General features: G+C 40.9%; 2 protein-coding genes and 1 pseudogene across 3 annotated transcripts in view; all 3 read right to left on the bottom strand.

The window, feature by feature from the left end:
- The window catches only part of LOC308592942 (proto-oncogene Mas-like), a 106,149-nt gene that overhangs the window by 61,697 nt on the left and 20,746 nt on the right, over positions 1–23,706 (bottom strand). The gene's annotated exons all lie outside the window — the stretch shown is intronic.
- On the bottom strand, positions 6,523–7,500 carry LOC308593632 (mas-related G-protein coupled receptor member H-like; the record flags this gene model as incomplete). Its single annotated transcript, XM_081206081.1, has 1 exon — positions 6,523–7,500. One exon carries the CDS (start codon positions 7,498–7,500, stop codon positions 6,523–6,525), a length of 978 nt encoding a protein of 325 aa, XP_081062207.1.
- LOC308592639 (mas-related G-protein coupled receptor member H-like) lies at positions 17,933–18,888 on the bottom strand (annotated as a pseudogene). The gene has a single exon. The product of its transcript is annotated as a mas-related G-protein coupled receptor member H-like (transcript).

Here is a 23,706-nt window from a genome sequence, read left to right as displayed (position 1 = left end):
GAAGTTGGCCAGTGTTGTATGTGAAGGATAAAAGACATACAACAATATTATAAACTTCATAAGGAAACCTATTAAAAGCATAGATTTCTAAGCTCAGGAGGAATGCAAAGTCAGCAACAGCCAAATTAAGGATGTAGGTGGTGAACGGTTTCCTCCTAATGCGGAAACCAAGAAGCCAGATGACAGTTCCATTCCCCAAAAATCCCATACAGCAGATAACTAAAATGAAGCTATATATTATAGATTTTTCATATTCCTTATATTGGAAATCTTCTTGGTCATCATATGAGCTATTATAAGTGCCGTTATACTCCTTATATGTCACAGCATCCGCAGCAGATTGCAAAGACCCATTGGTATTTATTTCCATGTTGAATGACTGCATGTGGAAATCTTGTCTCCTTTTCTGGAGCAAAAGTTTCCTCTAGGAAATGGAAAGTATCACAAATAAGATTGACTCAACTGGAACTTTGTGGAAAAACCAGAATTGTGAGACCCAGGAGCCCATTGAACCACACATACACCCACAACTTTTGACTATCAACCCAAAGGTCATATATGTGTAATTCTCTGCAATATTACTGAATCCCCCACATGGGCCCCACCCCTCTGGATTTCTTCTCATGAAGATGTTTTTGTTCTTTAGTGAGTTAATTTATCAGGAATTGAGATTCATTGGTGCCAAGAGAAGAGGTCAGCATAGCATTCCCTTATATGCTTGCCCTATTGTCCAATTTGTTATGTTTCTCCAAAATTGGGATTCAATCATATTTCTTTTACTATGGCCAAGCTCAACCTTCCTGCCTGGGAAGAGATATCAGTAAGGATGAAGGAGATGGACTGAGACAGAGTGAGAAGGACTCCATCTTGTTTAGGGAAAGTTTGTTATAACATTCTATAGCAGAGAATTTCACTTACCTACTGCATATGCATCCAGGTGGGACTATCTTCCAAGGGAAAAAGAGCAGACTAGGAATGAATGAGTGTGTGGAGGAGCTTCTGAAAGACAGGTAAGGGAGAAATGTTACGTGTTTTCTTATTACGTGTAACTCAGTGTTCTTTTTGTTGTTCAGTTCCTAGGATTCTCCCCCAAATACAATAATCTTTATGATATGTCTATATTGTCTCCCCCCTAACGAAGGAGGCTGTTTTTGATGGATGAGAAGCAAACTGGGTGGGGCGGGGCAAGTGTTTACCCAAGTAGTAGTGGCACCTTTAAGAAGCAATCATACTTGATTGATAAACAAATGAACAGATTCTCCTGGTGGTGGTGGAGATGGCAAATTTCCCCTCCAAATGTGTCTGCCATTTTCCTAGTGTAAGGCAACTGAGCATTAGCACTTGTGTCTGTTGCTCTAGCTGCAATTGAGAGCTGGTGGCTTGACACCTTCCTGGCTTTCAGTCTGCACCTAATCCAGGCAGCTGTTTACATCTACATCCCCTTCCTCCACAGAAGCCTCATAAACAACATGCTGGGAAGACTTAGCAGTCCTCCTTGCCTACCAGATTCTCCTCTCCTGTAGTCCTGGGGTGATGGGAAAATTTCCAAGAAGTAGCAAGAATCCAAAGTAACTAGTTGACTCAATGAGTGACTTATAGAAAGGGGAGAAATGAACTCTTCAGTGGGATAACTATTGTTCTGCAGCTTCACCCTAAGGGTTTAGTCACTCACAGAACATAGAAAGGAATTCAAGAAATAAAGACAGTGTATATGTTTATATATTAAGCGGAATCCCATCATTGTGTTTGCTTCTTGGAACATGGATATCTGCACCCTTCGTATTGTCATAATAAGACCAACTTTCCCAAGACTTCACGGATCAATCATAGGTGAATTCCCTGCACTGGACTTGGATCACTTGAAATGACCCAGTCTATTCTGCATAACTGTTAAAATACATTAATCTCATTGTGTCTGGATGCAATGTTTGTTCTCTCCATTGGCAACACCTCAGGAAGTCACTTTCCTGAGTCTGAGTCAGACTATTGGTCTATCAAGAATGGGACTTGTCAAACAGACACTCAGTGCCACTCTGTAGCATGTTAAAAAGTGGTCTTTCCAACCCTACCTGGAATTAACCTTCTGCAAGCACCGCTGCTCTGGCCTCTCCTGTGAATGTTTCACCCAACCTTGTGACTAACTGCAGGTCTGCAGTCTTCAGAGATGGTGAATACAAGAGATTAAGGACATAGCATAGCACTGGAATGGCAGGTCCTAAGGACTTAAGAGAAAAAAATGTGGCCCCACTCATGCCCCATGGAGAAAATGTTAAATCTTACCAGTCTCACTCAAAGGTGCAAAATGGTCCCTCCTGTTCTTCGTCTGGGTTTAATTTGATTCTCTGCCTCGTAGGGCAAGAGGATGCTCTTTAATTGGATATGAAGATAATTATCAGTTCACCAAGGAGGAGGAGACTATTGTCATATATGTCCCAGAAGGCTACAGTCATGGAGACTAGGTTTGTAATTGGTTCTGGAGGAAGCAGCTCATGTCTCACAAACTTCTTTATCTGTACCAGACAAATGGAATAACTCAAGACCTCATCCCCAGATTTCTAATCAAGGCTGTCTTAGCAACATAACAACTTCCTGGCCTTTTAACGGCCAAAAGCATTTGTCCCTATTTGCCTTTTATTGGGTGAGAGAAGTGTCTATTGATGGGGGGACATGATTACCAAGGGCGATAGGTTACGCAAATTAGGTGGAGGGGGCAAGCATTCAGAGTCATTTGCTGTGACTCGTGGCAAGGAGCAGATCCACCAGGTCATCCTTCTCCTCCCCACCTTCATTAGCAGGCAATTCCATGGCAACCCCCTGACTCTCACTCTAACTGTCACAACCACCGTGTTCGACTTTTTCTGCCTCTCTCTGACCCTCACTCCCTCTATGGTAAACCCCTTGGCTGAGCCTCAAAACCAGGCTGGTTCTGCCTCTGAGCTTTCTCATTGGTCAATCTACACTAACCATTTCCTTCCCCCTATACAAACATAACCACAAGGAATAGGCAAATGCCACATCAATGTCACATTTATTTCTTTTCATTTATTTCATAAAATGTATACACTGCTTGATTGTAAAAAAGAAAAAAATACCCCAAAGCAGCTTACAAATGAATAAACAGAAAAACCAAGAAAAATCACAACCATACTTTAAAACATGCAAAAGTTAAAATACTGAAGCAGATCGAATATATGTTAAGCTTCTTTACATCATATATTGTGCTTACAGTATTATCATTTGAACTTCAATTAACATTAATATCTATTTAATATCTATATGAAGCCATTGGATGTGGTCATTAGGAGTTTTGGAACAAGGTATCAGCAGTGTGATGATGTTGACACGCAGCTTTCCCTTTCCATAAAATAAGAATTAGGAGAGGCTGTGAAAGCTTTGAACCGGTGTCTGGATACAGTAGTGGTCTGGATGAGGGCTGAATTCTATGAAGATGGGGGCTCTTTAGGTTGGTGGTTCCCGTGTTTTGGAAATTGCCAAGTTCCCTGTTCTGAGTGGGATTGCACTCTCTTTGAAGGAGCAAGTGTGAAGTTTGGCGGTACTTCTGGATACATCTTTGTATCTAGATGCTCCGGTATCCTCTGTGACTAGGAGGGCCTTTTCCAGCTATGGCAATTCCTGGACAGGGATAGCCTAACCACTGCACGAGCATGTATTGTAACCTCGTGGCTAGATTACTGTGATGTGCTTGATGTGGGGCTGCTCTTGGATCTGGTTTGGAAGTTCTAGCAGATGCAGTATGCTGCTGCCAGATTGCTGATGGGAGCTTCTCGTTGAGAACATGTGATGCCATTATTAAAACAGCTGCCCTGGCTGCTCCAGAGCCGGGTTCAAGATTCTTGTATTGATTTACACAGCCCTAAACAACTTGGCTCTAGGATACCTCAGGGATCACAAGAACCCTTATATTCCAGCTTGAGGAATCAGACCATTTGCATGAGCATCTTTGGTCATTCTCTCTGTTGTTGAGGTTCATTTGACAAGAAATAGAATATAAGCCTGGTCCCATGGAAGACCCTGCTGATAGAGATTTGGTAGCCACTTTCTGTGTCAACTTTTAAGGTTCTGCTGAAAACTTTTCTGTTCCCCTCCACCAGGCCTATACGAGCAATTAAAGTACTTCCTTCACAATGGTCTATTGATATTTGTTGTTGTTGTTAAAAAAATATCTTTTAATATCCATACTGTCAGGAGGTCCTAAAGATGAGTAGGAGTCTGGCAGAGGCACATGCCCGACTGGTAAGTTCTCTCCCTCCTGGTCATTCATTTGGGAGATTCAAAAGCTTTCTCTAGTCCGAACATCACAGTGACTGATACCAAGATGCATCAGCACACTGCAGGATCAGTAGCATAAAGGCCATCAGTGTTCAGATTCAGTATCACAGCAATCTACTTTTAATTACATATATACACTTGGAGCATTGTAACTCAGCTCCTTCCTCCTCAGAATCAGACTGCAAAGAGAGAGAACAAGGGATAAAAATCCTACAACATGGAAACACAGTAATAAAAACATCCTGTCTCAGTCACTTCCCACAATGTGGAATGAAAATATACACCGCCATGTGATAAAAACAACCCCATGACTGTAACACAGGGAGTGAATCCTAACACATACTGCTATCTCCATGTTCTATTATCTCTTTATTTTTTTTTTAGTTATTTTATTTTTAGTAGTTTTATTTTTCTTATGTGTATTATTAGTTGGAGTATTGTTCAGCTCACATCTTTGTCTGGGCTGAACAATGGGGATGGAGACTTTATCTCTTTATTTTTATTTTTAAAATATTTTTATTTTTAGATATTTTATTTTTAGTAGTTTTATTTTTCTTATTTGTATTATTAGTTGGAGTATTGTTCAGCTCAGATCTTTGTCTGGGCTGAACAATGGGGATGGAGACGCTCTTTGAGGTAATTAGCAGGCAATTTAATGGTTAAAATACGGAAGCAGATCAAATATATGCTAAGCTTCTTTACATGATATATTGTGCTTATGATAATATTATTTGAACTCCAGTTAACATTAATATTAATATTTTTTAATATCTATATGTAGCCATCGGATGCGGTCATTAGCAGTTTTGGAGGAAGTTATCTGCAGTAGGATATGATGTTAACACACAACTCTCCTTTTCCATAACATATGAATCAGGAAAGGCTATGAAAGCTTTGAACCAGTGTATAGATGCAGTAGTGGTCTAGATGAGGGTTGATCAACTGTGTTTGAATTCTAGGAAGATGGGGCTCTTTGGGTGGGTGGTCCTCATGTTTCGGAAATTGGCAAGTTCCCTTTTCTGAGTGTGGTTGCACTCCCTTTGAAGGAGCGAGTGTAAAGTTTGGGGGTACTTCGGGTACATCTCTGTCACTAGATGCTCAGATGTCCTCCGTTCAAAACTCTGGATCATATTTTGGTTGATGCTTGCGCCAAGACATTTGCAAGTGATGAGACATAAAAACAATGCTTGAACTTAAAATGAGAAGTGTTTATTTAACACAACTACTGTAAACAGACACATGGGTAACAGTTACTATATAAAAGAAATTTCCAATGGCATGAGCTCCTATACATCTGAGGCATAATGTTCTTGTACCTATCACTTCAAAGTGTTGGGCAAGCTCCATTAACTCAGGGAAACAGATTAGTTAATTCCCTGCCCGTAGTCATTTCTTGCAGGTACATCAACAATGCAATCCAAACCCAAGATTTGCTGAGATTACGGAGTCTAAAATTTCATTTCATTCATTTTCACACACACCTCCATTCCCATACGAAACCCCATGCCCAAAGTGGCTTACAACATCAACAAAACAGGGATGCATTTCAAAAAAACCATACAAAAGCAATTTCATAATAACAAAACAACAACAGCATAGTGATAATATCATGATAACATGGGAAAACAAATATATAATAACATAAAATAAACCACGTGTCAATACTATAACAAGGTCACCTAAACAGCATGTAGCCTCCAACATCAAAAATAAGAAGGGAGCTTCCCAGTAACTCTCTCATTCAAGGGTATTTGTTTTACTACCTTGAGACTAAGAGTGCATAAGCAATCTTCAGATTTCTTGAGCACAAGACAAGAGGAGCCTGCTGGGATGGCAGGTGCTAAGGACTTGTGGGGGGGGAAATGTGATACCAATTGTGTCACAAAGAAGAAAGTACAATTTTTCTATTCTCAGTCTAAGTTATACAGATGATTCCATCCGATCTTTGTCTCGTCTATTTCAGCTTGTGCAAGATAGGTGCACAGTGTGGAGCATTTGGAGCTGTAGGGCTTTATATCTCCATGGCCAACATTTCAAGGGCCATATACCATTGTTGGGGGGGGGACACAGAAGAAGAAAAATTGGGAGAAGAAATACATGACTCCTGCCTTTGTAGAGTGGGATACATTTCAGCTACACAAACCACAAAATTGTCAACAAAACCCAATCCTCTTTTTGTGGTGAGTAAGAGTCATCAGTGGAGCACAAGGACATAATTCAGCCAAAGAACTCTTACGAAAGGTTCCTAAGTGGGATCGAACAAGGAGGGTTCATTTCCTGTCTGTCATTCTCCTCCTCATTTAAAACCCACTGGAGGATGACCAGTAGGCTCTCCCTAGATCGACCTCCCTTCTTCCTCCCAACCAGAAAATAAAGCAAGGGGTTCACACAGCTGTTGAGCGAGGCACACAAAAAGGCATAATGGACTCGAATGGGAATTTTCAGGTCTAAAATTAATCTATCGAGAAAAATGGCATTGAGTGAAAAAGCAAAGATGAGGAAGAAGAGGAGTGTAAGTAAAATAACTATTAAAAGCCTTCCCCGCTTACGTGGGTGTGATTTAAAACAGACTTTGATGAAAAGGATCACAGTTGAAATTGTCATGAGTGGGAGGCAAAGCAGTTCAGTCAAGAGAAATTGAAAATATACTGTGATGATATAACGATAGATGTTATCTGAAATAAGGAAATATGTCAATTTGAGAATGTAGAGGACTATGGAGAGCAGACAGGAGAGGACCCATATGAGGGCACACACAGTGGTGGACAAATGTGTCGGCCGGACACACCGATGCCAAATAGGGAAGAGGACAGACACACATCTGTCAATGCTGATGGCTGTCAGAAGAAGTTGGCCAGTGTTGTATGTGAAGGAGAAGAGACAAACAGCAATACTATAAAGAACATTATCAGGAACCCTAAAAAAAGTACAGAACTGTAGGCTCAGGAGGAATGCAAAGTCAGCAACAGCCAAATTAAGGATGTAGGTGGTGAACGGTTTCCTCCTAATGCGGAACCCAAGAAGCCAGATGACAGTTCCATTCCCCCAAAATCCCACACAGCAGAGAACTAAAATAAAGCCATATATTATAGATTCTACATAATCCTTATTTTGGAAATTTCTTTGGTCATTATATGAGCTATTATAAGTGCCATTGTACTCCTTATACAAAGTCCCATTGATTTGTCTTTCCATGCTGAATGACGGCATGGGGAAATGTTTTCTTTTCTTCTGGAGCTGAAGTTTACTCTAGAAAATGGAAAGTATCACAAAGATGTTTGACCCGGCTGGAATTCTGTGCAAAACCCAGAATTGTGAGACCCAGGAGCCCATTGAACAACACATAAACCTACAACATCTGTCTATCAAGCCACAGGTCATATATGTGCAATTCTCTGCAATATAACTGAATAACTGAATACCCCACATAGGCCACACCCCTCTGGATTTTTTCTCATTGAGCTTTTCTTTGGACTTTAGTGAGTTAGTTTACCTGGAAACTTGGTTTGATTGGTGCCAAGAGAAGAAGTCAGTACAGCATTCCCTGGTCTTCTGGCATTATTGTCTGATATGTAATGTCTCTCCAAAATTGGGCTTCAGTCATATTTCTTTTGCTATGGCCAAGCTCATCTTTCCTGCTGAAGGATGAAGGAGATGGGCCGAGACAGATTGAGAAAGACACCACCTTGTTTAGGAAAAGATTGATATAAAGTTTTATAGCAGTGAATTTCACTTACCTACTGCACATTCATCCAGCTGGGTGGGGCTATCTTCCAATGCAATAAGAGCAGGCTAGGAATGAATGAGGGTGTGCAACAGGTTCTGAAAGAGAGGTTAGGCAGTAATGTCACATTTTTTCTTATTACATATAACTCAGTTTTCTTTTTGTTGTTTAGTTCCTAGGATTCTCCCCCCAAAAGAGCAAGCTTTCTGATATGTCTATAGTGGCTCCCCCCTAACCAAGGAGGCTGTTTTTGATGGATGGGAGGCAGATCCATCACATGGGGGGTGCAGGGGTTTACCCAAGTAGTAGTAGCACCTTTAAGAAGCAAACATACTTGAAAGATAAACAAATGAACAGATACCCCTGGTGGTGGTGATTCAGAAGATTTATATTACTCTCCCCTCCAAATGCCCCAGCAATTTTCCTAGTGCAAGGAAACTGTAGCCTCATACACAGCATGCTCAGAAGACTTAGCCGTCCTCCTTGCCTACCAGGTTCTCTTCTTCTGTAGTCCTGAGGTTGATGAGGAAATTTCCAAGAGCTGGTAAGAAACCCAAGTAGCTAATGTGAAGACCTCTGATGATGCGTTAGGGATGTAATTAACCTTCACTTGTAAGGACCAAGAGTAAGGAAAGTGCTCCACTGACATTCTGAGTGCTGACTCAATGAGTGACTTTTAGAAAGGGGAGAAACGAACTCTTCAGGGGGATAACTATTGTTCTGTAGCTTCATGCTAAGGGTTTAGTCACTCACAGAACAGAGAAAGGAATTCAAGAATTCAAGAGAGTGTATATGTTTATATATTAAGCGGAATCCCCTCATTGTGTTTGCTTCTAGGAACATGGCTATCTGCTCCCCTCGTATTGCCTTAATAAGACCAACTTTCCCAAGACTTTACTGATCAATCATAGGTGAATTTCCTGCACTGGACTTGGATCACTTGAAATGACCCAGTCTATTCTGCATGCCTATTAAAATACATTAATTTCATTGTGTCTGGATACAATGTTCTCTCCCTTGGCAAAACCTCAGAAAGTCATCTTATACTGAGTCGGACACCATAGAGAAAATGTAAAATCTTACCAATCTCACTCAAAGGTGCAAAACGGTCCCTCCTGTTCTTCGTCTGGGTTTAATTTGATTCTCTGCCTCATAAGACAAGAGGATGCTCTTTAATAGGATATGAATATAATTATCAGTTCTCCATGGAGGAGGAGACTATTGTCATATATGTCCCAGAAGGCTACAGTCATGAAGACTAGGTTAGTAATTGGTTCTGGAGGAAGCAGCTCATGTCTCATGTACTTCTTTATCTGTACCAGACAAATGGAATAAATCAAGACCTCATCCCTAGATGTCTAATCAAGGCTGTCTAAGCAAGATAACAACTTCCTGGCCTTTTAACAGCCAAAAGCATTTGTCCCTATTTGCCTTTTATTGGGTGGGGGAGGTGACTATTGGTGGGGAGACATGACTACCTAGGGTGGGAGGGAAGGTTGCTCTTGAGCAGGCCAACTAGGTGGAGGGGGGCAAGGAATCAGAGTCATTTATTTATTTTCATTTATTTATTTTCATTTATTTCATAATATATATACACTGCTTGAATGTAAAAAAAAACAAAAAACAAAAGCAGGTTACAAAAGAATAAACAGAAAAATCAAGAAAAATCACAACCATAGTTTAAAACATGCCAAAGTTAAAATACTGAAGCAGATCAAATATATGTTAAGCTTCTTTCCATGTTATATTGTACTTGCAGTATTATCACTTGAACTCCAATTAACTTTAATATCTATTTAATATCTACGGTATATGAAGCCATTGGATGTGGCTATTAGGAGTTTTGGAGCAAGGTATCAGCAGTGTGATGATGCTGACACGCAGCTTTCCCTTTCCATAAAATAAGAATTAGGAGAGGCTGTAAATGCTTTGAACCGGTGTCTGGATACAGTAGTGGTCTGGATGAGGGCTGAAGATGGGGACTCTTTGGGTGGGTGGTCCCTGTGTTTTGGAAATTGCCAATTTCCCTATTCTGAGTGGGATTGCACTCTCTTTGAAGGAGCAAGTGTGAAGTTTGGCAGTACTTCTGGATACATCTTTGCCACTAGATGCTCAGGTGTCCGCTGTGACTAGGAGTGCCTTTTCCAGCTATAGCAATTCCTGGACAGGGATAGCCTAACCACTGCAAGAGCATGTATTGGTAACCTCGTGGCTAGATTACTGTGATGTGCTTGATGTGGGGCTGCTCTTGGGTCTGGTTTGGAAGTTCCAGCAGATGCAGTGTGCTGCTGCCAGATTGCTGATGGGAGCTTCTCATTGAGAACATGTGACGCCATTATTAAAACAGCTGTTCTGGCTGCTCCTGAGCCAGGTTCAAGATTCTTGTATTGATTTATACAGCCCTGAACAACTTGGCTCTAGGATACCTCAGGGATCACCTGAACCCTCATATTCCAGCTTGAGGAATCAGACCATTTGCATGAGCATCTTTGGTCTTTCTCTCTGTTGTTGAGGTTCACTTGACAAGAAATAGAATATAAGCCTGGTCCTGTGGAAGACCCTGCTCAGAGAGATTTGGTAGCCACTTTCCGTGTCAACTTTTAAGTTCTTGCTGAAAACTTTTCTATTGTGCCAGGCCTATACGAGCAATTATAGTACTTCCTCCACAATGGTCTATTGATATTTGTTGTTGTTGTTGTTAAAAAATACCTTTTAATATCCATACTGTCAGGAGGTCCTACACAGGAGTAGGAGTCTGGCAGAGACACATGCCCAACTGGCATGTTCTTCCCTCCTGGTTGTTCATTTGGGAGATTCAAAAGCTTTCTCCAGTCTGAACATCACAGCGACTGATACCAAGATGCATCAGCACACTTCAGGATCAGTAGCATAAAGGCCATTAGTGTTCAGACTCAGTAGCGCAGCAATTTGGCTAAACTACTTTTAATTACATATATACATTCGGAGCATTGTAACTCAGCTCCTTCCTCCTAAGAATCAGACAGCAAGGAGAGAGAACAGAGGCCAAATTCCTACATCACGGAAACAGTAATAAAAACATCCTGTCTCAGTCACTTCCCACAATGTGGAATGAAAACATACACCGCCATGTGATAAAAACAACCCCATGACTTCAACACGGGGAGTGAATCCTAACACATACTGCTATCGCCATGTTCTATTATCTATTTTTATTTTTTAAATATTTTAATTTTTAGTTATATTATTTTTAGTAGTTTTATTTTTCTTTTTTGTATTATTAGTTGGAGTATTGTTCAGCTCATATCTTTGTCTGGGCTGAACAATGGGGATGGAGACGCTCTTTAAGGTAATTAGCAGGCAATTTAATGGTTAAAATACGGAAGCAGATCAAATATATGCTAAGCTTCTTTACATGATATATTGTGCTTATGATAATATTATTTGAACTCCAGTTAACATTAATATTAATATTTTTTAATATCTATATGTAGCCATCGGATGCGGTCATTAGCAGTTTTGGAGGAAGTTATCTGCAGTAGGATATGATGTTAACACACAACTCTCCTTTTCCATAACATATGAATCAGGAAAGGCTATGAAAGCTTTGAACCAGTGTATAGATGCAGTAGTGCTCTAGATGAGGGTTGATCAACTGTGTTTGAATTCTAGGAAGATGGAGCTCTTTGGGTGGGTGGTCCTCATGTTTCGGAAATTGGCAAGTTCCCTTTTCTGAGTGCGGTTGCACTCCCTTTGAAGGAGCGAGTGTAAAGTTTGGGGGTACTTCAGGTACATCTCTGTCACTAGATGCTCAGATGTCCTCCGTTCACAACTCTGGATCATATTTTGGTTGATGCTTGTGCCAGGACATTTGCAATTGATGAGACATGAAAACAATGCTTGAACTTAAAATGAGAAGTGTTTACTTGACGCAACTACAGTAAAGGTCTGCAAATGGGTAACAGTTACTATATAAAAGAAATTTCCAATGGCATGACCTCCTATACATCTGAGGCATAATGTTCTTGTACCTATCACTTCAAAGTGTTGGGCAAGCTCCATTAACTCAGGGACCCAGATTAGTTAATTCCCTGCCCGTAGTCATTTCTTGCAGGTACATTAACAATGCAATCCAAACCCAAGATTTGCCGAGATTACGGTGTCTAAAATTTCATTTCATTCATTTTCACCACCCCCCCATATTTCATATTTCCATACGAAAACCCATGCCCAAAGTGGCTTACAACAACAAAAAAACAGGGATGCATTTCAAACAAATCCTACAAAAGCAATTTCATAATAACAAAACAACAACAACAACAGCATAGTGATAATATCATGATAACATGGGAAAACAAATATATAATTGTTAGTTTCTGCTCTCTTCACTGTGCAGCGGAAGTGCTTGTCACAAGACAATGTTTACATTCCACAGTCAGAGCACTGTTGGGTTTTCCCACGGGAATGGGAAGCTGGATGTGACGTACACTGGTTTCCTGTTTTTCATTTTTTCTCTCGGTGTTCTTCATTCCGAGGAGAAGGAAGGTTTGCTTCTCTGCTCCCGCAGAGGCAAGATGCATGTTTGTAATTTCTCAATACTGAACTGAGAATAAAGCAACTTTAAGCATGTGGCACGTACTGTTCATCATTCCGTTGTGCAAAGGACTCTGCAATAACAACATTTTGGTTCCGGGCCCAGAAAGACGTAACTCAAACTGAGGAATGCCGGCAGAGGTACAGAGGAACGGATCGCGTTATCTGCTCTGCGCGTCAAGTTTGATTGATGAAGGTATGTGCTCATGCTCCGGGAAGCCTGCCAGTTTCTAATTTATGGCTTTATGGCTGGACTTTGAACTTTTAAAGCCGTTTTGCCGCGATACAGGCAATGGCTGGGGAAAACGAAAGTACTTTTTAAAAGTGCTTTTGGAAAAAGCTGCAGTACTGTGACACAGCTTGTTTAAAGCAGCAATGATGGCTGATGCAAAGCTGGTTGATGCTTTTGGGATTCCTAAGCTCAATAAGAAAAATTACACAGAGTGGGTGCAGTATGCAGAGGCAATTCTGCGGAAAGAAGGTCTGTTTAATGTTATTACAGACAACCCCCCAGCTCCAATTACAGCTGAATGGAATGCTAAGGATTCCAAAGCATGGGGAACGCTTACGCTGATAGTATCCCCAGAAGAGCTCTGTCTGTTGCGTGGAAAGACCACAGCCAGAGAAATATGGAACTCTTTAAGAGAGGCTCACTTGAGGACAGAAGCTGGTTCCTCAATGTATTATTATGCCAAGCTGCATGGCATGGCTCTTGCTGAAGGTGGAGATGTGCATACACACCTGATGGAGATGCAGAATCTGAGACATGAGTTGCAACAGAGAGGACTCAACTTTCCAGAGGCTGTGTATTCCTTCATGATACTACATTCTTTGGGACCAAGTTGGGAGTCCGTTGCCACTCAGATTGCTGTTCAACCAACTGCTCAACTCACAGTAGCCTATGTTACTGCCGTGATCCAGAATGAAGCAGATCGCCGGGGTGCTAGCTGCATGGCTAAGGGGGAGTCTTCACAGACGTCATCCCAGAGTGCAGTGGAACCACCAGAGGGCGCCAAAGCTTTGAAGGCAGTGAAATGCTACTCGTGTGGACGTCTAGGCCATATGAAGAGGGAATGCAAATATCCCAGGGCCAAGACAGAGCAGCGCAGCGGAAGTTCATCGCGTGGAAAAGGCCAAAGCAAAGGCAAAGGTCCGGTGTCCAGGACAACGCAGCACAAGGCAATGGTCTCACGCTTCACTCCAAAGGTTGCAAAGGTCCAGAAGACGTCTAGATCTTTCTTCGTTGTTGATTCAGCAGCTACCCACCACATGTGCAACGATAAGAGACTGTTCGTGTCTTTTACACCGCAGGAAGGTGCGATTCACCAGGCGGATGACCACACGATTCCCAGTCAAGGCTATGGAACTGTTGTTCTTCACAGTTTGGACTTATCGATACAGGATGTACTTTATGTTCCAGATGCCACACACAATCTTCTAAGTGTGATGCAGCTGAATGAACGGAACATTGATGTTTCCTTCAAGAACAAGAAATGCACCATCACAAAGAAAGACGATTATGTCTTGCATGCTGAATGTGTTGATCGTTTGTTTGTTTTGTATTATGATGATGTTGTGCAGAATGATACTTGTTGCATTGCAGGTTCTAACAAAAGTTTGCATGCAGGATGTATTCATGATTTTCACAGGAAATTTGGTCATTTGCATTTTGAGGCAGTATCTAAAATGCCTACCTTGGTTGAAGGTATGACTATTAAACCCTGCAGGTACCACATGAAGTGCAAAGCATGCGCAGCAAACAAGGTGAAAATGGCTGCGAAAGGTAAGGTGTCTAGTAGGCAAGCTACAGAACCATACCAGATTGTTCATGCTGATTTAGTTGGTCCACTATCGCCCTCTTTGGGTGGCAATAGGTTCTTCATGGTTCTCATTGATGCATTTTCTAGGTATATTTATGTGTACAATCTCAAGCAGAAATCAGAGGCTTTTCCAAGGTTCAAGGAATTCTGTGCTTGGTTGGAAAATGTGCATGGTAAGAAGATAAAAATTCTTTTCACAGATCGCGGGGGAGAATTCACTTCTCAGCAGTTTGAAGCTTTTCTGACTGAGAAAGGAATTCAACACGATTTGTCCAGTCCTCGCTCGCCATGGCAGAATGGACTTTGCGAAAGGGCAAATCAAACATTGCTTCAAGGGTTAAAAACCTTGCTGCATGATGCTAATCTTCCAGAGAGTTATTGGGCCGAAGCTCTCTCATGTTTTCTTTACAGTTACAATCGCAGGTTATCTTCAGCGATTGGTTGTACCCCGTATGAGAAGATGTTTGGCAAGAAACCATACATCAAACACATGAAAATATTTGGTTCTGACATGTGGATTCACTCACCACAAAGCTCCAAATTAGGCAAACGTGGTTTGCATGGTATCTTTCTAGGTTATCAGAAAGGTTCCTACAGAATAATGATGACTGACTCTAAGACAATTAAGCTCACAAGAAGTGTTGAGTACAATGCCAAGTGGGGGGAGAATGTGGGAATTTTCCAATGTTATCCTGATGACAGTGATGAGACTGAGGATAAGCAGCAACAACAACCCACACCCACTGATGAAGGTTCTGATTCTGAGTCTGAAACTGAATTGGATAATTCAGAGGATTTCAAGAGTGCGAAAGCCTCTATGCGACCCTCTGAAAGCTCTGATCAGGAATTGGAAGAACCATTGTTCACAATAGGTCACTTTTCTCCTAAGAAGGAAGAGGAGAGTGTTGAAGACCAAAGGCTAATTCGTAGGTCACAAAGAGCCACAAAAGGCAGACCTCCAAAGAGATTTGCTGATGAATTTGCTAAGACAGCAGTAGCAGCTGTAAAAAGCTCCAAGAAGGTATTTGAACCTTCAAGTTTCCAAGAAATCCAGGATTTGGATTCTAAGGAAGCTGAGCCATGGTTAAATGCAATGAAGGCTGAGCTTGATTCCTTAGAAAGGAACAAAACTTGGGAGCTAGTTCCAGTAGTTCCAGGAATGAAACTGCTTGGAAGCAAATGGGTCTTCAAAGCAAAGACTGATCAAAATGGCAAGATAGTCAGACACAAAGCCAGATTGGTAGCCAGAGGTTTTGCACAGGTACCAGGTGAAGACTATCACGAGACCTACTCACCTACGGTGAGATATGAGAGCATTAGACTTATGCTCAAGCTAGCTGCAGAGGAGAATCTACACATTAGTCACCACGATGTAAATACAGCGTTTTTGTACGGATCTCTAGGTGAATCACTTTATATGCTTCCACCTGATGGCGTACAGGTAGAACAGGGATTTGTTTGTGCTCTGAAAAAGTCCCTTTATGGTCTCAAACAAAGTGCACGATGTTGGCACACAAAACTCACTGAAGCATTGTTTTCTCTAGGTTTTCAGCAAGGGAAAGCTGATCCATGTGTATTTGTCAAAGAGGAGGGGCAAAAGAAACTTTATTGTTTGTTTTATGTTGATGATATTTTATTCTTTTGGAAAGATGTCACAATGTACAATAATGCCCTAGCTCAACTGAAAGAGCACTTTGACATGAAAGATCTTGGTGAGGTAAACAACTACCTATCTCTGGAAATAGAGAAAGATCAAAGTGGTAACATTCTAGTACACCAGTCACAGAAAATTGCTGATGTGTTAAGCAAACTAAACCTGATGGATGCTAACCCTGTAGACACACCGATGACAACAGGTTATCAGGTAGAAGACACTGAAGAAGCATTTTCTGACACCACACTGTACAGAAGTGTGCTAGGCAAGCTAAACTTCATTGCCAGATGTTCAAGACCTGACATTGCTGTTAGCTGTAATTTGCTAAGCAGACAAGTTAACAATCCTACTGTTAAGGATTGGAAAGCTCTGAAACGCATAGCGCGATATTTGAAAGGCACTATGCATTACAGACTGAGATTTAACAATCAGAAGTCTGGTGGTCTTGAGATTTTTGCAGATGCAAGTTTTGGAAGTGACACTACAGACAGGAAAAGTACGTCTGGAGTTTGCTACATGTACAATCAGAGTCTTTTTGATTGGTCATGCAAGAAGCAAACAACAATAAGCTTAAGTACTTGTGAAGCTGAACTGAATGCACTGTCTTATTCACTTAAGGATTGTGAATGGTTGTTACAATTGTGCAAAGACATGAAGATTCCTGTCAAATGTCCAATCCAGGTTTACCAGGACAACAAAGCATGTTTGGCTTTGCTGAATTCGGAAGGTTGTAAGCAAAGCACGAAGCACTTGCAATTGAAGGTGCAACATGCTAGGGAACATATTCAGAAGGGACTCGTAACGGTGTCCTATATGCCAGGTAATGAAATTCCTGCTGATGTATTGTCCAAGATTGTATCAAGGGATCAACAATGTACCTATGTACAGAAGTTGGGTTTGTACTGATATTGTACGAACACGCTGCCCAGTGATGTTCACGGAAAGGGGGAGGATGTTAGTTTCTGCTCTCTTCACTGTGCAGCGGAAGTGCTTGTCACAAGACAATGTTTACATTCCACAGTCAGAGCACTGTTGGGTTTTCCCACGGGAATGGGAAGCTGGATGTGACGTACACTGGTTTCCTGTTTTTCATTTTTTCTCTCGGTGTTCTTCATTCCGAGGAGAAGGAAGGTTTGCTTCTCTGCTCCCGCAGAGGCAAGATGCATGTTTGTAATTTCTCAATACTGAACTGAGAATAAAGCAACTTTAAGCATGTGGCACGTACTGTTCATCATTCCGTTGTGCAAAGGACTCTGCAATAACAACAATAATAACATAAAATAAACCACATGTCAATACTATAACAAGGTCACCTAAACAGCATGTAGCCTCCAACATCAAAAATAACAAGGGAGTTTCCCAATAACTCTCTCATTCAAAGGTATATATATATTTTACAACCTTGAGATTAAGGTTGGATGAGCAATCTTCAGATTTCTTGAGCACAAAACAAGATCAGCCTGCTTGGATGGCAGGTGCTAATGACTTGTGGGGGAAAAAATGTGGTATCAGTTGAGTCCCAATGAAAAATTTACAATTTTTCTATTCTCATTCCAAGTTGTACAGATGATTCCAGCCTATCTTTGTCTTGACTATTTCAGCTTGTGAAATATAGGTGCACAATGTGGAGCATTTTGAGCTGTAGGGCTTTATATCTTCATGGCCAACATTTCAGGGGCCATATACCATGGTTGGGGGGGGGGGACACAGAAGCAGAAAAATTGGGAGAAGAAATACATGACTCCTGCCTTTGTAGAGTAGGATACATTTCAGCTACACAAACCACAAAATTGTCAACAAAACACAATCCCCTTTTTCTGGTGAGCAATAGTCATCAATGCAGTCCAAAGACAAAATACAGCCAAAGAACTCTTATGAAAGGTTCCTCAGTGGGTTCGAACAAGGAGTGTCCATTTCCTGTCTGTCATTCTCATCCTCATTCAAAACCCGCTGGAGGATGGCCAGTAGGCTCTCCCTAGATTGACCTCCCTTCTTCCTCCCAACCAGAAAATAGAGGAAGGGGTTCACACAGCTGTTGAGGGAGGCACACAAAAAGGCATGATGGAATAGACCAGGAATATTCAGGTCTACAATTAATATATCGAGAAGAATGGCATTGAGTGGAAAAGCAAACATGAGGAAGAAGAGGAGTGTAAGTAAAATAACCATTAAAAGCCTTCCCCGCTTTCGTGGGTGTGATTTAAAACAGACTTTGATGAATAGGATCACAGTTGAAATTGTCATAAGTGGGAGGCAAAGCAGTCCAGTCAAGAGAAATTGAAAATATATTGTGAGGAAATAAGGATAGATGTTATCTGGTGTAAGGGGAAATGTTGCTGAGATAATGTAGAGGTGGTGGACAAATGTGTCGGCCGAACACACCGATGCCAAATAGGGAAGAGGACAGACACACATCTGTCAATGCTGATGGCTGTCAGAAGAAGTTGGCCAGTGTTGTATGTGAAGGAGAAGAGACATTCATCAATACTACCAAGAAAATCATCAGGAAACCTAATAAAAGTATGGAACTGTACGCTCAGGAGGAATGCAAAGTCAGCAACAGCCAAATTCAGGCTGTAGGTGGTGAACGGTTTCCTCCTAATGCGGAAACCAAGAAGCCAGATGACATTTCCATTCCCCAAAAATCCCACACAGCAGATAACCAAAATGAAGCTATATATTATAGATTTTTCATATTTCTTATATTGGAAATCTTCTTGGTCATTAGATGAGCTATTATAAGTTTCATCATACTCATTATCTGTCACAGCAACCGCAGCAGATTGCAAAGTCCCATTGATATGTCTTTCCATGCTGAATAACTGCATGTGGAAATCTTGTCAAATCTTCTAGAGAAGAAGTTTCCTCTAGGAAATGGAAAAGATCACAAAGATGTTTGACTCAGCTGGAATTCTGTTCAAAACCCAGAATTGTGAGACCCATTGAACAACATATAAACCCACAACATCTGTCTCTCAAGCCAAAAGTCATATATGTGCAATTCTCTGCAATATAACTGAATCCCCCACATGGGCCACACCCCTCTGGATTTTTTGTCATTGAGTTTTTTTTGGACTTTAGTAAGTTTACCTGGAAACTTGGTTTGATTGGTGCCAAGAGAAGAAGTCAGTACAGCATTTCCTGGTTTTCTGGCATTATTGTCTGATATGTAATGTATCTCCGAAATTGGGCTTCAGTCATATTTCTTTTGCTATGACCAAGCTCATCATTCCTGCTTAGGAAGAGATATCAGTAACAATGAAGGAGATGGGCTGAGACAGAATGAAATTTTTATTGATTTTACAAAAAATTTTAAGAACAAACAAACACTTAAAAAGACAAACATACACGTATAATTTCATAACATATTTTCATAAACTTCTTTTCTTGGACTTCCCCGTACCCCCCCCTTTCTGCATCCCAATGTCCACAGTTTTGTAGCAACTCCCAATTGTTACTTTCCAACCTCTGTCATCTTTAGTCCTCTCTATATTCCGACCTTGTATCACTGTATCCCTTTGTTTCTAAAAACCACAACACTTTAATGTTCATTAAGTTTATAATAGTCCTTAAGATAGCTTTTAAATTTTCTCCATTCTTCTTCCACCGTCTCTTTTCGTTGGTCACGGATTCTGCCTGTCATCTCGGCCAATGTCATATAGTCCATCACTTTCATCTGCCATTCTTCCAGAGTGGGTAGATCTTGTGTCTTCCAATACTTTGCGATGAGTATTCTTGCTGCTGTTGTCGCATACATCAAGAAAGTTCTATCCTTCTTTGGCACCAATTGGCCGACAATGCCCAAGAGAAAGGCCTCTGGTTTTTTAGGGAAAGTACATTTAAGTACCTTTTTCATTTCATTATAGATCATTTCCCAGAAGGCCTTAATCTTCGGGCATGTCCACCAAAGGTGATAGAAGGTACCTTCAGTCTCTTTACATTTCCAACATTTGTTATCGGGCAAATGATAAATTTTTGCCAGCTTGACTGGAGTCATGTACCACCTATAAACCATTTTCATAATGTTTTCCTTTAAGGCATTACATGCCGTAAATTTAATACCGGTGTTCCATAACCATTCCCAGTCAGCTGACATGATGTTATGCCCAACATCCTGTGCCCACTTAATCATAGCCGATTTAACTGTTTCATCCTGTGTACTCCATTTCAACAACAAGTTATACATTCTAGATAAATTCTTAGTATTGGGTTCTAACAATTCGGTTTCTAGTTTTGATTTTTCCACCTGGAAACCAATTTTCCTGTCCTGTTTGAAAAACTCCATTATTTGACGATATTGAAACCAATTTTGTACTTTATGTTTCAGTTTCTCATGACTTTGTAATTTGAACTTATCTCCATCCTGTTCCAAAATTTCCCAATACTTCGGCCATCCGACCTCCATATTGAGTTTCTTCACTGCTTTAGCCTCCACTGGTGACACCCATCTAGGGGTTTTGTTTTCCAACAGATCTTTGTATCTTATCCAAACATTAAATAGTGCTTTTCTAACAATGTGATTTTTGAAGGTACTATTGACTTTGTCGTACCATAGATATGCATGCCAACCAAAAGCATTATTAAAACCTTCCAGATCCAAAATGTCCGTGTTCTCGAGGAGCATCCATTCTTTCAGCCAGCAAAAAGCTGCTGCCTCATAGTACAATTTTAAGTCCGGCAGGGCAAAACCCCCTCTTTCTTTAGCGTCTGTCAATATTTTAAATTTGATTCTGGGCTTTTTGCCCTGCCAGACAAATTTCGAAATGTCTTTCTGCCACCTCTTAAAACATTCCATCTTGTCAAGAATCTGCAAGGTCTGAAACAAAAATAGCATTCTAGGCAATACATTCATTTTAATCACAGCAATTCGGCCTAACATTGATAATTTCAAATTCGACCATATTTCTAGATCTTTTTTAATTTCTGTCCAGCATTTTTCATAATTGTCCTTATACAAATTCACATTTTTAGATGTCAAATAAACCCCTAGGTATTTCACCTTCTTGACCACTGTCAACCCTGTCTCCTCTTGGAATTTCTCCTTTTCTATATCTGTTAAGTTTTTTCCTAAAACTTTGGTTTTTTGTTTATTCAACTTAAATCCAGCTACCTGGCCAAACTGTTGTATTATTTCTAAAACCTTTTTCGTACTAGTGTTTGGCTCTTGCAAAGTCAGTACTAGGTCATCTGCAAACGCTCTTAACTTGTAATGTTTAGCTCCGACCTGCACTCCTTTAACCTGCTGGTCATTCCTTATCATATTCTGAAATAAAGAACTGAAATAAAGAGTAATGGGGAAATTGGGCACCCCTGTCGTGTTCCTTTTTCTATCTTAAGTTCCTCAGTCACTACATTATTTACAATCAATTTAGCTTTTTGTTCAGAATATATTGCAGCCATACCATTCTCAAAACCTTGACCTACCCCCATCCCGTGAAGATTCTTTATCATAAAACTCCAAGAAATATTGTCAAAGGCTTTCTCTGCATCCACAAAAATCAGTACTGCTTTAGTGTTTATATTCACCTCTAGCTTTTCCAAAATGTCTATTACGTTCCTTACATTGTCTGCTAGGTGTCTTTTGGGGAGAAAGCCTGCTTGGTCCTTATGAATCTTCTCCATCAACACTCTTTTAAATCTTTTTGCCAAAATGTCTGCAAAAATTTTGTAATCCACATTAAGTAGTGATATTGGGCGGTAGTTCTTAAGTTGGGTCTTTTCAGTCTCTGACTTTGGTATGAGTGAAATATATGCTTCTTTCCACGATTCAGGTGCCTTTTTTCCCTCAAGAATCTCGTTACAGACTTCTTTTAGTGGTTGAATCAACCATTCCTTCAGCGATTTGTAGTATCTGGAAGTCAGTCCATCTGGTCCTGGAGATTTGCCCAGTTGCATATTCTGAATGGCAGCCTCTATCTCTTGTTCTGTTATTGGGCTGAGACAGAATGAGAAAGACGCCACCTTGTTTAGGGAAAGATTGATATAAAATTTTATAGCAGTGAATTTCACTTACCTACTGAACATTCATCCAGCGGGGTGGGACTATCTTCCAGTGCAATAAGATCAGGCTAGGAATGAATGAGGGTGTGCAGGAGGTTCTGAAAGAGAGGTCAGGCAGTAATGTCACATTTTTTCTTATTACGTATAACTCAGGTTTCTTTTTGTTGTTCAGTTCCTAGGATTCTCCCCCAAATAGAGCAAGCTTTCTGAGATGTCTATATTGGCTCCACCCTGACTAAGGAGGCTGTTTTTGATGGACAGGAAGCGAACACGTGGGGGGGGGCAGCTGTTTACCCAAGTTGTAGTAGCACCTTTAAGAAGCAGATATACTTGATAGATAAACAAATGAACAGATACCCCTGTTGGTGGTGATTCAGAAGGTTTATATTACTCTCCCCCTAGATCTCTCTCATTTTCCTAGTGCAGGGAAACTGAGCATTAGCATTTGGGCTGTTGCCTTAGCTGCAATTGAGAGCTGGTGGCATCCCACTCTCTGGGCTTTCAGCCTGGCTCTAATCCAGACAGCTGTTTACATCTACATCCCCTTCCTGCACATAGCCTCATACAAAACATGCTGGGAAGACTTAACATAGATTTAACAGTCTTTCTTGCCTACCAGATTCTCCTCTCCTGTAATCCAGGGGTGATGGGGAAATTTCCAAGAACAGGCAAGAAACCCAAGTAACTAGTGTGGAGAATTCTTACGATGGGGTAGGGGTGTAACTAACCTTCACTTGTAAGGACCAAGAGTAAGGAAAGTGCTCTACTGGCATTCTGAAAGTTGACTCAATGAGTGACTTTTAGAAAGGGGAAATGAACTCTTCAGCGGGATAAGTACTGTTCTGTAGCTTCACGCTAAGGATTTAGTCACTCACAGAACAGAAAAAGGAATTCAAGAATTAAAGAGAGTGTATATGTTTATATATTAAGCGGAATCCCATTATTGTGTTTGCTTCTAGGAACATGGATATCTGCTCCCTTCACATTGCCTTAATAAGACCAACATTCCCAAGACTTTACTGATCAGTCAGAGGTGAATTGACTGCGCTGGACTTGGATCACCTGAAATGACCCAGTCTACTCTGCATAACTGTTAAAATACATTAATTTTATTGTGTCTGGATACAATGTTTGTTCGCTCCCTTGGCAACACCTCGGGAAGTCACCTTATGCTGAGTCAGATTATTGGTCTATCAAGATCAGGACTTGTCAAAAAGACTCGCAGTGCCACTCTCTAGCATTTTAAAAAGTGGTCTTTTCAACCCTACCTGGAGGTAATAGGAATCCACCTTCTGCAAGCACTGCAGCTACGACCTTTCCTGTAAATGTTTTACCCAACCTTGTGACTAACTGCAGATCACCAGTCTTCAGAGATGGTGAGTACAAGAGAATAAGGACACAGCGTCTTGCACTGGAATGGCAAGTCCTAAGGACTTAAGAGAAAAAAATGTGGCCCAACTCATACCCCATGGAGAAAATGATAAATCTTACCAGTATCACTCAAAGGTGCAAAACGGTCCCTCTTGTTCTTCATCTGGGTTTAATTTGATTCTCTGCCTCATAGGGCAAGAGGATGCTCTTTAATTGGATATGAAGATAATTATCAGTTCACCAAGGAGGAGGAGACTATTGTCATATATGTCCCA

The sequence above is a fragment of the Podarcis bocagei genome (genome assembly GCF_964188305.1).
Source record: "Podarcis bocagei genome assembly, chromosome: 8".
Taxonomy (NCBI): Eukaryota; Metazoa; Chordata; class Lepidosauria; order Squamata; family Lacertidae; genus Podarcis; species Podarcis bocagei.
Note: the sequence above shows the minus strand (reverse complement) of the source record. Positions and strands in the feature narration are given on the sequence as shown.